This window comes from Dermacentor albipictus, chromosome 5 (assembly GCF_038994185.2).
Source record: "Dermacentor albipictus isolate Rhodes 1998 colony chromosome 5, USDA_Dalb.pri_finalv2, whole genome shotgun sequence".
Taxonomy (NCBI): domain Eukaryota; kingdom Metazoa; phylum Arthropoda; class Arachnida; order Ixodida; family Ixodidae; genus Dermacentor; species Dermacentor albipictus.
In genome coordinates, this window is record NC_091825.1 from 149,509,431 (window position 1) to 149,521,901 (window position 12,471).

Genomic DNA, 12,471 nt, shown 5'->3' on the forward strand with positions numbered 1-12,471 from the left:
TCACGGCAACGTATCGCACAAGATTCTACGCCGGCCCTATGCAGAATAATATTGTCACGGGACAGTAATCCAAGCACGCGCACGAGGACTTAGCGAAAGGAAGACAATGAAGGCTCACCTGAGCTCGTGTGTAGATTTCGCCATATCGCCTATTGCACATAGTCTACTGTAAACACATATCTTTCCTCTCGTCTTCCTTGTCACAATATTATTACATTAGAACTCTTTATCCTTTTTGACAACGTACGTTTTTCATGAAAATGCCAGCCGCATCTTCAAAATTCTTCAATTCGAGCTCTGCTGCCATGTGGGCACTTTTCAGGACTGGCAGCGCGTATTTATTTTCCGCGGCACGACAATGATTTTTATAATCCTCACGAGTACGTTACTAGGATCGCTCGTAGATAATGACGGTGACATGAGGTTTTCTCATCCTATCACACTACTGCACGGATTTTTAAAATTCACGGACTCCTTGTGTTGTCAACCTAACCGTATACAGTGGGAGAATAAGTAGAGAAAGTCGCAATGTAGGCCTGATGGAGTCACCGATTCACCTAATGTGCGCCCACGACGAAGGCTATAACTGCATTACTGAGCTTGTGGATCTCCATGGGCCTGGATTTTCAGACTGGCTTTGCTAGCGCTGTGTTGTATGCGTGGTTTCCTTCGTTTGCGCCCTTCTCTCTTTCCACCCCGTTACACATTCCCACATGCAACGTAGCCAACCAGAACTACTTATGACTAACCTCCCTGTCTTGTTCAACATCATTTCCATCTCTCTCAAGCACGCTCATTCGAAGGCATTGGCCGCTATACTTGTCAGTGGGTGAATTCACTTCATTGCAGTGCACGTGCAGAATTTTGTTGTATACTTTATACTGAAATTTCTCAGCGTGCGCACAGTTCATTGAGCTACTGCCAGTGACACTCAGAACAATGAAACGCTCCGTTCAGAAGTGACTTGAGAAGCAGATTGTGATGTGCGGTCTCATATTGCAAATAACAACGAACATTCTTCCAAAAGAGGACCGCTGTCTATGAGTGCTCTAGGGTTGTCATAATTGACAAATGCAATACCTTGTCTGACATCTATCCTCGTTTAGTTTATCTATTTCTCGCTTAGTTTATCGCGTTAGTTCGCGCCTCTTTTGCGGGGCTCATTATGCATGCATGACAACGTTACGTGTAACTTTCCATAGGTGTCACTAATTACCTAATCTAGCTGCATTAACTCACAATTTACATTTAACATTATTGTATAGCTTAAGTGCACTTTCTTCCCGGGTATATTCAGGGCGATTTCCTTTGTTCTGGCTGAGTCATAATCGATGAAACTGCTTACCTGGCTGATTAAACGTCTTTTGCCGCTCCTTTAGAACAACAAAGTACGAGGTATTTGATTCGGTATTCGAAGGAAGGTTTTCGTTTTTTTTTTATCTGTCAGGAAGTAGCACAAGACGTAGGACCATTGTATGCTCCATGTCAGGCATACACTGCTAGCCAGCGTAAGGCCGACGTTCACCCATATTTGGCCACGATAGGGTTACGTTGAACCAACATTGGTACCAATACCAGCGCTACTTGAGACTCTCTGAGCAGCAGAGACCCTGAGCAGTAGACGCTCAGGGTGTGGACAAGATCTGGTTGTATACCTTGGGTCTCCCTGTTGGCAGTTGATGTCCAGCGCGCTGCAGTAGGCGTCCTCGGGCATGACCGTGTAGGAAGGCATAAACCCGGGCAACGATGGCGGCATCACGAGGCCGCTGGCCGCATCCGCGCTGCCGCTGCAATGACTCAGGTAGCCCGGTCCGGACTCTGGTCGTGGTGGAGACCGGGCACTGCTCGATGGAAGCAGAGAAGCGTCAACGGCAGTGTGAGTGATCACTTCGTGTTTTACTTGGTTTATGTCAGTATTTAACAAATCAAACTCAGGCATTTGGGTTAGAGTGGATTATTCTTAGAGGAAGCAGCTGAACGAAAGCGCAAATGAATAAGGCGCCCATGGACGAGCGGACAATCGAAGATAAACAGAACGTTCTACGAGCGTGTGACGTAACTAAAGGACAATGGAATGCGTGTGAACGACGCCAGGGAAAGGGGGAGTTGCGGAAGGAATTAGCCAGAAGCCTTCATCCTTTGAAGTCATTGCGGGCTCGTCACAGATGATTGTGGTGTGTGAGAAATTAAAATAAATGTTTCGAAATATTATCGAACAAAGATGGCAATGCATATTGTTCTAGAATGCACCAGCGTCATTATAGGATTTCAAGGACACGGTAAACGTTGCGGGAACTTCAAAGAAGCGAGCAAATTTATGAGCCATATTTCGTTATTTCTGCTTTGTGTCGAAAAGTAATTTTCGCCCGAAAAATTTTAATCGCAGGATAAACGATTATTAGGGGATTTTATCATGTTTGATATATTGTTTCATGATGCGAGCAATTGCAGCAAGTGACGGACGGGTGGATGAATGAAGGGAATGGATGTATAGGTAGGTGAGTGGGTTGGGTGGTTAAATGGGTGGGTGGATGGGTGGATGAACGGAAAGTGGATGGGTGTGCTGGATGAATAGATCATGGGTCTGACGCACGCACCTTGTAGAGGAAGCATCTTGTGCCGCCGCACTCGTCGCGGATCCGACTGCTGCCGGAGGGGGGTCCTTGAAAGACTCGGAGTAACTGCGTTTGGAGGCGAACTTCTCGCGCAGGCTCTTGGTGCGCGACGAGAATGGCGACGAGCGGCAGAGGCTGCTCATGGCGCCGACGCTGCTGTCGCCGAGGCCGCGCCACGGCGACGTCTCACTGCCGCTGCTGCGTCCGCTGCTCCGTCTCTTTCAGAGGCCCCCTGCGGTTCCAGAGGAGGACGTGGTCATCACAATCCCGAACAGTCGCAGGCAGAACACAGGTACTACTCCCTCGAGCAGTCACCAAAGACATTGCTTTTGGTGAGGCGTACTCGCTAAACACGCTTGCGTCGCAGCACTGCTGATGAACTGTTGGATGGGAGAGATATTCGTACGTATTAGATGGTCAGATATTATTTTACGACTCTACATGCGTTTTCGACGACACCGATGTCCGAAGTGCCGTAAAACTGGACATCGAAGAGCCAAAGTATTCGCGGCACGTGACTTTAATCGTCAGAGTATCTTATCTTCTTTTCTGCCCCCTTAAGATAATATGCGCACAATGGCGCATGCGAAGAAAGTGCACCAAATCAAAAGCACTCACTTAAATTAAGATATTTAAAATGTGTCACAGACATCTTTGAACACTTCTGAATGGATCTGCACTGCTAGTTTGAATAATAAGTGGAAACTGTTTCAGTAAAGCGAGTTAGAAGGTAAACGGCTGGATCTTTGTCCTTGGTGTCAGTTTGTCTTCACGTAGCAATTCACTTGTTTCATTATTTTTCCTCGTTTTTCACTATGTTTTACATGAAGTCTATATTTGAAGTGTCTTGATAAATGACTTACAAATATGCTATACACGATACAGCTGAAATACTCATATCTGACGTTCCTGTAAGGAGTTCTCACACGGAGTCTACATTCTGTAAGCTTGATAAAATTCACTGTATAATTGAAAAATCGTAATTCGTTCTGACGCTGTACGGTTTTAATGAATCTGAAGGTACAAGAAATGTGACGAAGCTAACTTTTCAATAGACAGAAATAATTGGCCCCTGAAAAAGGCTATTCTCGCGTTTCATTCTACCTGTAAAGGATGCATCTCCTTTTCAAAACATGCATTGCAGGCAAGCTACTACTGAGTTGACACATGACCTGTAATTGTTGACTCTTTATTTTTTGTTATTGATGTGTAATTGGAGAAAAAATCGGGTGCCTTTAATGTCTACGGGTACTCTTATTCGCAGGACAAGCAAAACTATAAACACGAAAATGCTGAGACCGTCAAATACCAGAAACATTTGCGAAGTTCCTCACAGGAGTAAAGGAAGTTGCAGAAAAGAGTAAAATAACTGCGGCCAGCACCTTTCCTCGTATAAGACGCATGCTGGAGGAATGAAATGCGTAATCCCGATTAATTTTGAGCACTTGAAGATATTTAGGACTTCATTTGGAACGCCTTTTTGAGAGTCACTGTCCACCTTGAAAGCACCTTTCTAAGCAAACGACACCAGCGCGATTACTACAGCGACGAAACGCTTTCTTAGACAAAACGTCACTGCTCGTAACTGGATGTAACGTCTAATCCCAGTATACGTTTAGGAGAGAGTTCCTCATCATTTATAAATTGCATTAATTCCACTGAGCGTTGAAGAGTAAATTTTATATTAGACTGAGGCGGCGTAAATTCAGCATGTACTATCCATGTGAACGGGTACTAGATAATCGTCTTCTGAAGAGCGCTTCTGCGGCATGTATGTATGTATGTATGTATGTATGTATGTATGTATGTATGTATGTATGTATGTATGTATGTATGTATGTATGTATGTATGTATGTATGTATGTATGTATGTATGTATGTATGTATGTGTGTGTGTGTGTGTGTGTGTGTGTGTGTGTGTGTGTGTGTGTGTGTGTGCGTGCGTGCGTGCGTGCGTATGCATGCATGCATGCATGCATGCATGCATGCATGCATGCATGTATGTATGTATGTATGTATGTATGTATGTATGTATGTATGTATGTATGTATGTATGTATGTATGTATGTATGTATGTATGTATGTATGTATGTATGTATGTATGTATGTATGTATGTATGTATGTATGTATGTATGTATGTATGTATGTATGTATGTATGTATGTATGTATGTATGTCACCAGAATGAAGCGCATGAAGGAACCGGCTTTCGCTTTGCTCTGCCTACGCACGTTGCGATGCAAGCCACATAGATCACTTTATCATGGCTTTGGTGCATTGTAGGCAAATAGTTTACTAAACTTCGAGAGAAAACCTTGAGCTAGGTAGTTCTGCGCATCATTTACGGTTAAAGGTACGCCTTACCCAGTGCAGGGTAGAAACCGGATGTGCGTCTGGTTAACTTCCCTGCTCTTCCTCTCATTTCTCTCTCTATATCTCTATACCGTTAAAGGTAATATTATTGGTCAAGAAATAACGGACGTTTCACGAAATGGCACTGGAGAATAAAACACAAAGTATAACGCTACTTCAGTGAAAATTAAATCTCTCTGCGTAAGTCGTGCCAGCGCTCTGCTTCCGCCTTCTTTGCTAGCCTTTCTACTGGCAGCTCCGGTATGTCTGCTGCTGATCGTCGTACATTATTTCGAGAGGAACGCTATACAATTTACTTATTGATCGTGAGCTCCGTTTGCACGCGTTGTTCGCAGGCATATGTTCACCTCGTGCCCTAGATAACATCCTGCACAATCTATGATCTTACAAGCTTCATGTATGGCTTTTTTTGTTCTGCCTGTCTTCTCTATTCTACTTTTGCTAATAAAGAACACCATCTATATTGCACCAAATAATACTCGTATCGACATGTTTTCTGGAGCAACAACATACAACAGCTTACCTATGCCAAGAAGCTGACAACATAAGCAAATCCCACATACTCTAAAGTGTTATTCGATTCGAAAACGCTGTTCGAATGGACTCCATTGCATACGTCGCCTCACAAACTCAGGATCAAATCTACAAAGCTTTTCGTTTGTAAGTGTCGTTTGTCATTGGCCGGCCGTCTTCGCTACTATGTCCGACATCACGATTAACTGGAATCTGCTCATGCGAACAGTTTAGCGAAGTGACTTTTCGTGAAAACGGGCCCAGCGTCTTAGAGCCGAACTTCATGTCGTTTTCGCAGCACAATGTTCCACTAGCAAGCACCTATTGTACATGTCATCACTGGGTAGTGTATAGTGTTGCTGTATATACTACCTATAAATGGGAGCAAATACTGTTGTCTTCAATGGAAGAGTGAACAGAATAATTAAATTGAGCGGAACGTGTGAATTATTTTAAAGCAGAAGATGAACTCCACTGCCTATTTATAACTTCGGCGTGTGGTACACTATTCGTAGTTCAGATTAACTCATTGTGTCGTCATGTGTACTGCATAGACAAAATTACTAAGGCGTACACAGTCGATCTGCACCGCGACCCAGTTGTTTTCCTACACCTGCGTACCAGATTTTTTTGGTTCACTTTCACAGTTGCTCACATTGCCACGCCTTCGCAGCTAATCTGCTACAACTTGTTTAACAAATGTATCAGTCTTGCCTGCATTTTGCTAAGCCTTATGCACTCATTCGGTTCGTCGCCATGTTTTTTCAGAAAAGCGAAGTTGCTGTAATTTTTACGCGAAATTCCTGCAATTATTCCCAAAGGTCGTTCCAAACAGTATAAATTGCGCTATTATTCTGCTTTCTTCGAAAGTTCTGAAGCAAATATGGCTGTATGATTTAAATATGAGTGCGAAGCTTGGCCACTGTCAAGGGATCAAACGAAACGTAAATTAAATGAAGTTACCTCCCGCTTTACGGAGCGTGAAAACAGGTTTTCCCTTACATACACTTCCACGATATCGACCGATAATTTCCAGCAGTAGCACCCATTTCGCGATGTGTAGCCAAGATTAAGAAGACTGGCGAAAATGTAAAAAAAAATCATATTTGAACAGACTTCTTTTTTGAAAAATTTTTGAACTCCATGGGGCAATTTTTTCTAGGGTTGGCAGCAGCAGCATTTCTTGCACATTCTCGCTGCGCGGTGCTGCAGAGTCTCCCCCAGTCGCACCTTGAGAGGCATGGTGGCGCCACCTGCAGCCGACGGCGACAAGGGCCGCGCTGCCCTGCGTTCATGAGGTTTCGCTAGGCGGCAGCGCAGTCTCGCGCTTCTCTTCCCGCAGAGCAGCGCCGACCAATCAATCCTCGTAACTTTATTTTTGAGGGGCTAGTACGGACATGCATAACTTCTACACTAGTAAATGCTGTTCCATTTTGTTTATTGTTCCGAGCTTATTTGATGTTGTGGCAAAAAATAATAAATGCTTAGTCGAGAAAAAGAAAGAAGGAGAGAGTATCCGTACTAGTAGACTTGGGCCCGTTTTTGTAAACTTCATTTAAAAAGAAATCTTATCATGAGTAGCCGTTGCCAGCGATAAGTACGGTGCGGCGGTGTTCCAGGCAAGCACACTACGAGAAAGAATGTAAAACGAAATGGTAGCTTGAAAGTATGGTTCCTTTTGAGACATACATTTTGAGGCTGTTTTACACGCCCGATGGAAACTCATAACTACCTATTTGACATTTTGAGTTCAAAATACTTTGCTGGTCCACAGAGACGCTCATAAATAACCAGTACCTGAGCGCGTCAAACGTGGGCTCAAAGGCACCGAAGGGGCAAGTTAAGTAAGTTTTAAACGAGTATTGAATTATAAACAGCAGATATCCCTGGTATGCTATACTTAAGTTTATTCATGCGCTGCGTCCGGGTGCATTAGGGTATTCTTGTAGAGCAAGGACGCATTAACGTTGGTGTATATACACAGGAAGAGCAGCGCTTGTGAAATGTTCTTGTAGTTTGCGATTCTTTATTCAAAACAAGTAGTTTAACACACTTAGCTAGGCGAACAAATGTCTTGGATGTAGACGCTCATTCCAAAACGAGTGCTGCGCATTTTGGTTGAATATAGGATCTCAAGGAGACGACACCAGTCCTGTTGTCTTGTAGGCATCTCAGTCCCTTTATACCTCGCCGCTATTTAGCGTGCGTTATACTGCATATTTCTTATAAAACATTATAACTGCGTTGCTTAATTCGGGATCCTCGGAATTGTGTTAGACTCGGCTCGTTCCAGATTGTTGCGCCTGTTTTTATACGTGTGTCGATTTGTTACGACACTCACGCTGGCCACGGTAACGGGTTACGTTACGCAGACACAAATACATTACCTAGCCCGTCGCCTCTAAAATTGACGCAGTGATGGAAGCGGGCTTTGCCTCAGAGTTACCCTGGAAAAGGTGAAGAAAGCTTTACAAAAAGCTTGTTTGGCGAGTTACGAACACGTGCTCTCCTGCAGGTAAAGTTTTTTTTTCCTTGCGTCGAATGCAGCACAGAAAAGGGGGGGGGGGGGAGGAGGTGTTATCGGTATTACATCGTTCTCTCTGTGAACCAGCCTGTTGAAGAACAATGTTGAGGAGTTGCCAGAGTGAATATCTGGAGAATGTCGACGTAGGAATCTGTAGATGGCACCTTAGCTAGACAGTTAAACGTGACGCGATGAGATGATCTTAATGCGAAACAAATGAATAAAATAATACATGTATAATTTAATTGATGGCTTAAAAATTGTAATGACAAATGTTCTCATAATCTGACCTAATCTCACAAAATTATAAAAATCAACAGAAAAGTTCAAGAAAAGAAGCAAATAATTTCAGAACTGCGCAAGAACATCAGATATCGCAGTTCTTTGTGAAGAGTTCAAATCAGATCAAAATATCATCATACTATACGACACAGATGTAGTTGTTACCTTGGTAATGCGAGTTCTTTAAGAGAGAGAGAGAGAGAGAAGGGAAGGAGGAAAGGCAGGGAGGTTAACCAGACTGAGTCCAGTTAGCTACCCTACACGTTGGGAGGGTAATGGGGAATGTGTGTGAGAGAGAGAGAGAGAGAGAGAGAGAGAGAGAGAGAGAGAGAGAGAGAGAGAGAGAGAGAGAGAGAGAGAGCTTAGGTGTAGGATGTCTATAGTCGGGCACTCAAGTCTGTTGGCGAGTTCTTTAATATATGAACATAGAGAATATTGGTACAGTTTAAGGCCATCAAGAGCGTGTGCAATTTGCTACATTTGGATGAGACCAATAGCAGTTTACCGAATTTTGATACCTGTATATTTAACTGAGATGTGCTTCAAGGCCTACAAAGCAGCCAAAATTTGACATTTTTGTTTTATGTGCAAAATGTTTCATGACGTTGGTTCATGAAGTTGGTTGGCCAAACCTGGCCCTTGCGCCACAAAACACCACACATCATCATCAGCAGTTTTTATACGGAAGTATTACTTCATTTCAGGTGGTCTTGAACAGAAAAATCGGTGGTAGCACATCCAAAAATCTTCTTTTCAATAAGCATTGTTTTAGCGATTCATATACATGAAAATTTAAAAGATGTGACAGATGGATGGCTTCACACATATGATGCCTTACGTTCAGTGCATAGAAATATTTTCGCCATTCGAATAGGCAATGAATGATCAGACTGCTGTATTGCTTGGTTCTCCACCAAACAAGTGTTTTTTTAATTTTTAACGAACGAGACATTGGGAAATGTTTACCAGGCAACGTAGCAATTAGGTCGAGCTGTTTATATCAGCAAACCAGGCTTTTGTGTGCTTGATCTCCCCCTCTTTTTTCTCTTTTTATGTCTCTGTCAGTTCTTTATTACAGGCCATCATTTACATGCTTGTAATTCTTTAATACTGCTTCTTTGTTGTTTAGAGAGCCACAAGAAATTTTAGCGTAGTGCTGTGCTTATGCTTATCCTTCTTTGTCAGCCGACATCCTTTCTGACAGTTTTCGACTTTCTTGGTTTATTGTAAAGCGATACAATGGCGCGCAGGTTCATTGCTCTCCGTTGAACCATGCTAACAGAAAAACCGTTCACTATGCCAATAGAGCAATATGAAGAGGAGTACTATTTTTGAGTAGCTTGAGATGAAGTCAGATGGAGTATATTAGCGAGTACTGTCGTGGAAGGTAATGAACGGTGTCGCTGCAGTAAACTGCGCAGAGAAAGAAAGAGAGAGATTATTAAAAAAAGTTTCTGTGTTCTCCTTATCATTCGCCCCGTTCCAGTACATTAAGCTTACTGTGTCAGAAAAACTAGCTCGAAAGTCGGCGCCAGATATTTTGTGTTTTAGAAGGGAAACTACTCTGTACTGCCTCGTCAAACTCAACGTTATTGGAAGAATGGCGAGAGCTCCATCAACCTTATCTTCAATTGACAAGTCACGCGTCATTGATATAGATTGAGGGCATGTTAAGTAGGGCTGACACGAGCATGAATGCCAAGGCGTGTTCTCGAGTGATCGTAATCCATGTTTAGTCGAGAAGCTGGACATGGCTTAGAGTTTGGCTAATCGCAAACGTTCGTTAGATGCAATCACAGGAACCCGCTCTCTCAGGTACGCGTAGAGTGCACCGCGTTTTGTAATTATAAGGGGAGCGTGTACAAGTGACAAGGTGTGGGAGGTTTTGAGCTGAAACCGAGTGTGAGGCAGTAGTTGGCTTGTCGTTGGTGTGGGCGTACAGCTTTGAGTAATTGTTGGTGTTCCTACTCTAAGTCCACTTGGCTCGTGCCAGTCACGGCCAGGTTCGTAGACCTGGCTGTAGAAAACTCTCCGCATCGCCAATAATTCCAATGCTGCGTAATATGGCGGCCCTACGCGCTTGGAACCATTATGCATTCCTGCTGCGCATTGGTTAAAGTATTAAACGCACAATCTTAAGGTTACTACAATTGCGATCTACCGTCGCTTCTGCGACCATGGAAAAACAATAAAGAGAAAGAAAGAAAACAGAACTGATGTGCTAAAAAACCACATAGAAGCTGTTATGGCTTTAGCGAGAAGCTGAAGCTGTCAGCCTGGCTGATCGGCTAGCATGAAAAAATATAGAGGTACTTGGTGGAGCATACACTGATGAGAGTTCGAGGCACACAGCTGCAAAGTAGCCCAACTAAACAAGCATTTTGTTAGTAAAGTAGTACTTTTTTTGCGTCCTTTATAACGCCGCTGACGAGAGAGAAGGCGCGCGGCCAATATCTTTGCGTTAAAGAGTATCACACCCTTGTTCGAACACAGTACACGCGAGGGACAGCGACAGGGGAAACGATGCGAATATCCTGCCTTGTGGCAAAAGTTCGCGCACTACTATGCATTGTGGAAAAGGTGCGGCCGCGGGAAATTATGCGCATACATCTGCATTCTGGAGCGCGTTTTCTGGGTGCATGTGCGTGTACGTGTAAGGGCTCCCATCGCGCTACCAAGGCCTCATTGTAACTGAGCCCCCAACGCAGGCATTTTTCGAGCTGACAGGTGCGTTCGAGAATGTCTAACAGCGCCAAAGCGTAGACAGGTCGAAGACAAAACAAAAAGGAAAAGTTATTAAAAACGGTATATACTCGCGCTGGCCTGTGGGCAATGCGCAAGAGAGAGACAAGTGGGGGAAAAAAAGGTATCTCCATCGAAACTTCGCTTTTGGGTTTGGCAAACGAGAGCCGTAATGTTTGGTGATGCGTTCGTTGCTGATACCCCCCCTCCCCCCCTTCCCTTATAGAGCCAGGCTCGCTTGTACCCACTGGGGGATATGTACGGGTTTTGATGTTGAAATGACGGCGCTGTGCGTGCTGCATGTTTCCTGCTTTGTTTGTAGGGCAAGATCAATTTTTTTTTTACTGGACTTAAGGAAGCCTGTTCACTTACACACTAAGCCTTGCATTACAAATGTTACGTCAGTAACTTAAGGATAGGAATTGCTGGAAGATATTAAGGGGCTACGCGAAAGGAAGCAACACGATATATTTGAAAAATGTATTGTTCAACGTGGTCGGTGTGTTTGCGTTTACACAAGAGGACACGACTCATTTTCGACGTATTAGGACATAATTTACATCCGAAGTACCCTTTCACTTTCGTTTAAGAGAGAAAAAGAGGGAGACACGACGAGGACTTGCCTTTTTCGTATCAACGCGTCAGCCGAATCCTGTGAAATCGTTTCTAAGAAAGCGGCTTCGGCATGCCTGTGCAACAGATTATGTTTGGCGGAAACAAATAAGCGAGATATTCTTACCCGTCGTGGTTGCTCAGTGGCTATGGTGTTAGGCTGTTGAGCACGAGGTCGCGGGATCGAATCCCGGCCACGGCGGCCGCATTCCGATGGGGGCGAAATACGAAAACACCCGTGTACTTAGATTTAGGTGCACGTTAAAGAACCCCAGGGGGTCGAAATTTCCGGAGTCTTCCACTATGGCGTGCCTCATAATCAGAAAGTGGTTTTGGCACGTAAAACCCCATAATTAAAAAAAAGATATTCTTACAGTAGAAAACTGTGAGGAAGAGTTAAGACTTCTTATGGTCATATAGGTTTTGGTAAAATACAAGGCTGGTGCGTGAAAGGCGTATATATCGACGATCTACGTTTGGCGACGAGCCTAATCCCTAATGGGATACATTTGAGCACACCTCAAAACAGTGACGAAGAACTTAAAAGATAATCACATTTACGAGTCAACGTTTCGATGCCGCTACTGGCCGATAAACAACAATGAATTAACGGTCGTGTCGTTTATTGACAAGGTCCCCCCTCTAAAAGAGATATTTTTGACGTCAACTTTCCGCTTATTGAAACCAGTGCACGAGAAAGTCGCAGCTGCCGCGGTAGCTTAGTGGCTGTGGCATTGAGCTGCTTCGGCTCCTCCCAAAGTTCCTCAATGATAAATGATTTTGAATTGAATGGCACGTGAGCCGCATGCT

The 12,471-nt window shown here is 43.9% G+C and overlaps 1 protein-coding gene and 1 long non-coding RNA gene across 4 annotated transcripts in view; one reads left to right on the plus strand and one right to left on the minus strand.

The window, feature by feature from the left end:
- The window catches only part of LOC135915278 (rho guanine nucleotide exchange factor 5-like), a 311,708-nt gene that overhangs the window by 170,475 nt on the left and 128,762 nt on the right, over nucleotides 1-12,471 (minus strand). For all 3 annotated transcript variants that reach the window (XM_065448300.1, XM_065448302.1, XM_065448301.1), the window contains exons 2-3: nucleotides 2,598-2,847; nucleotides 1,656-1,841 (exon numbers count right to left, since the gene is read on the minus strand). In XM_065448300.1, coding sequence (XP_065304372.1) covers nucleotides 1,656-1,841; nucleotides 2,598-2,758 — 347 coding nt within the window. In that variant the 5' untranslated portion in view covers nucleotides 2,759-2,847. The remainder of the gene's footprint in view (nucleotides 1-1,655; nucleotides 1,842-2,597; nucleotides 2,848-12,471) is intronic.
- The window catches only part of LOC135915282 (uncharacterized), a 269,809-nt gene that overhangs the window by 135,753 nt on the left and 121,585 nt on the right, over nucleotides 1-12,471 (plus strand). The gene's annotated exons all lie outside the window — the stretch shown is intronic.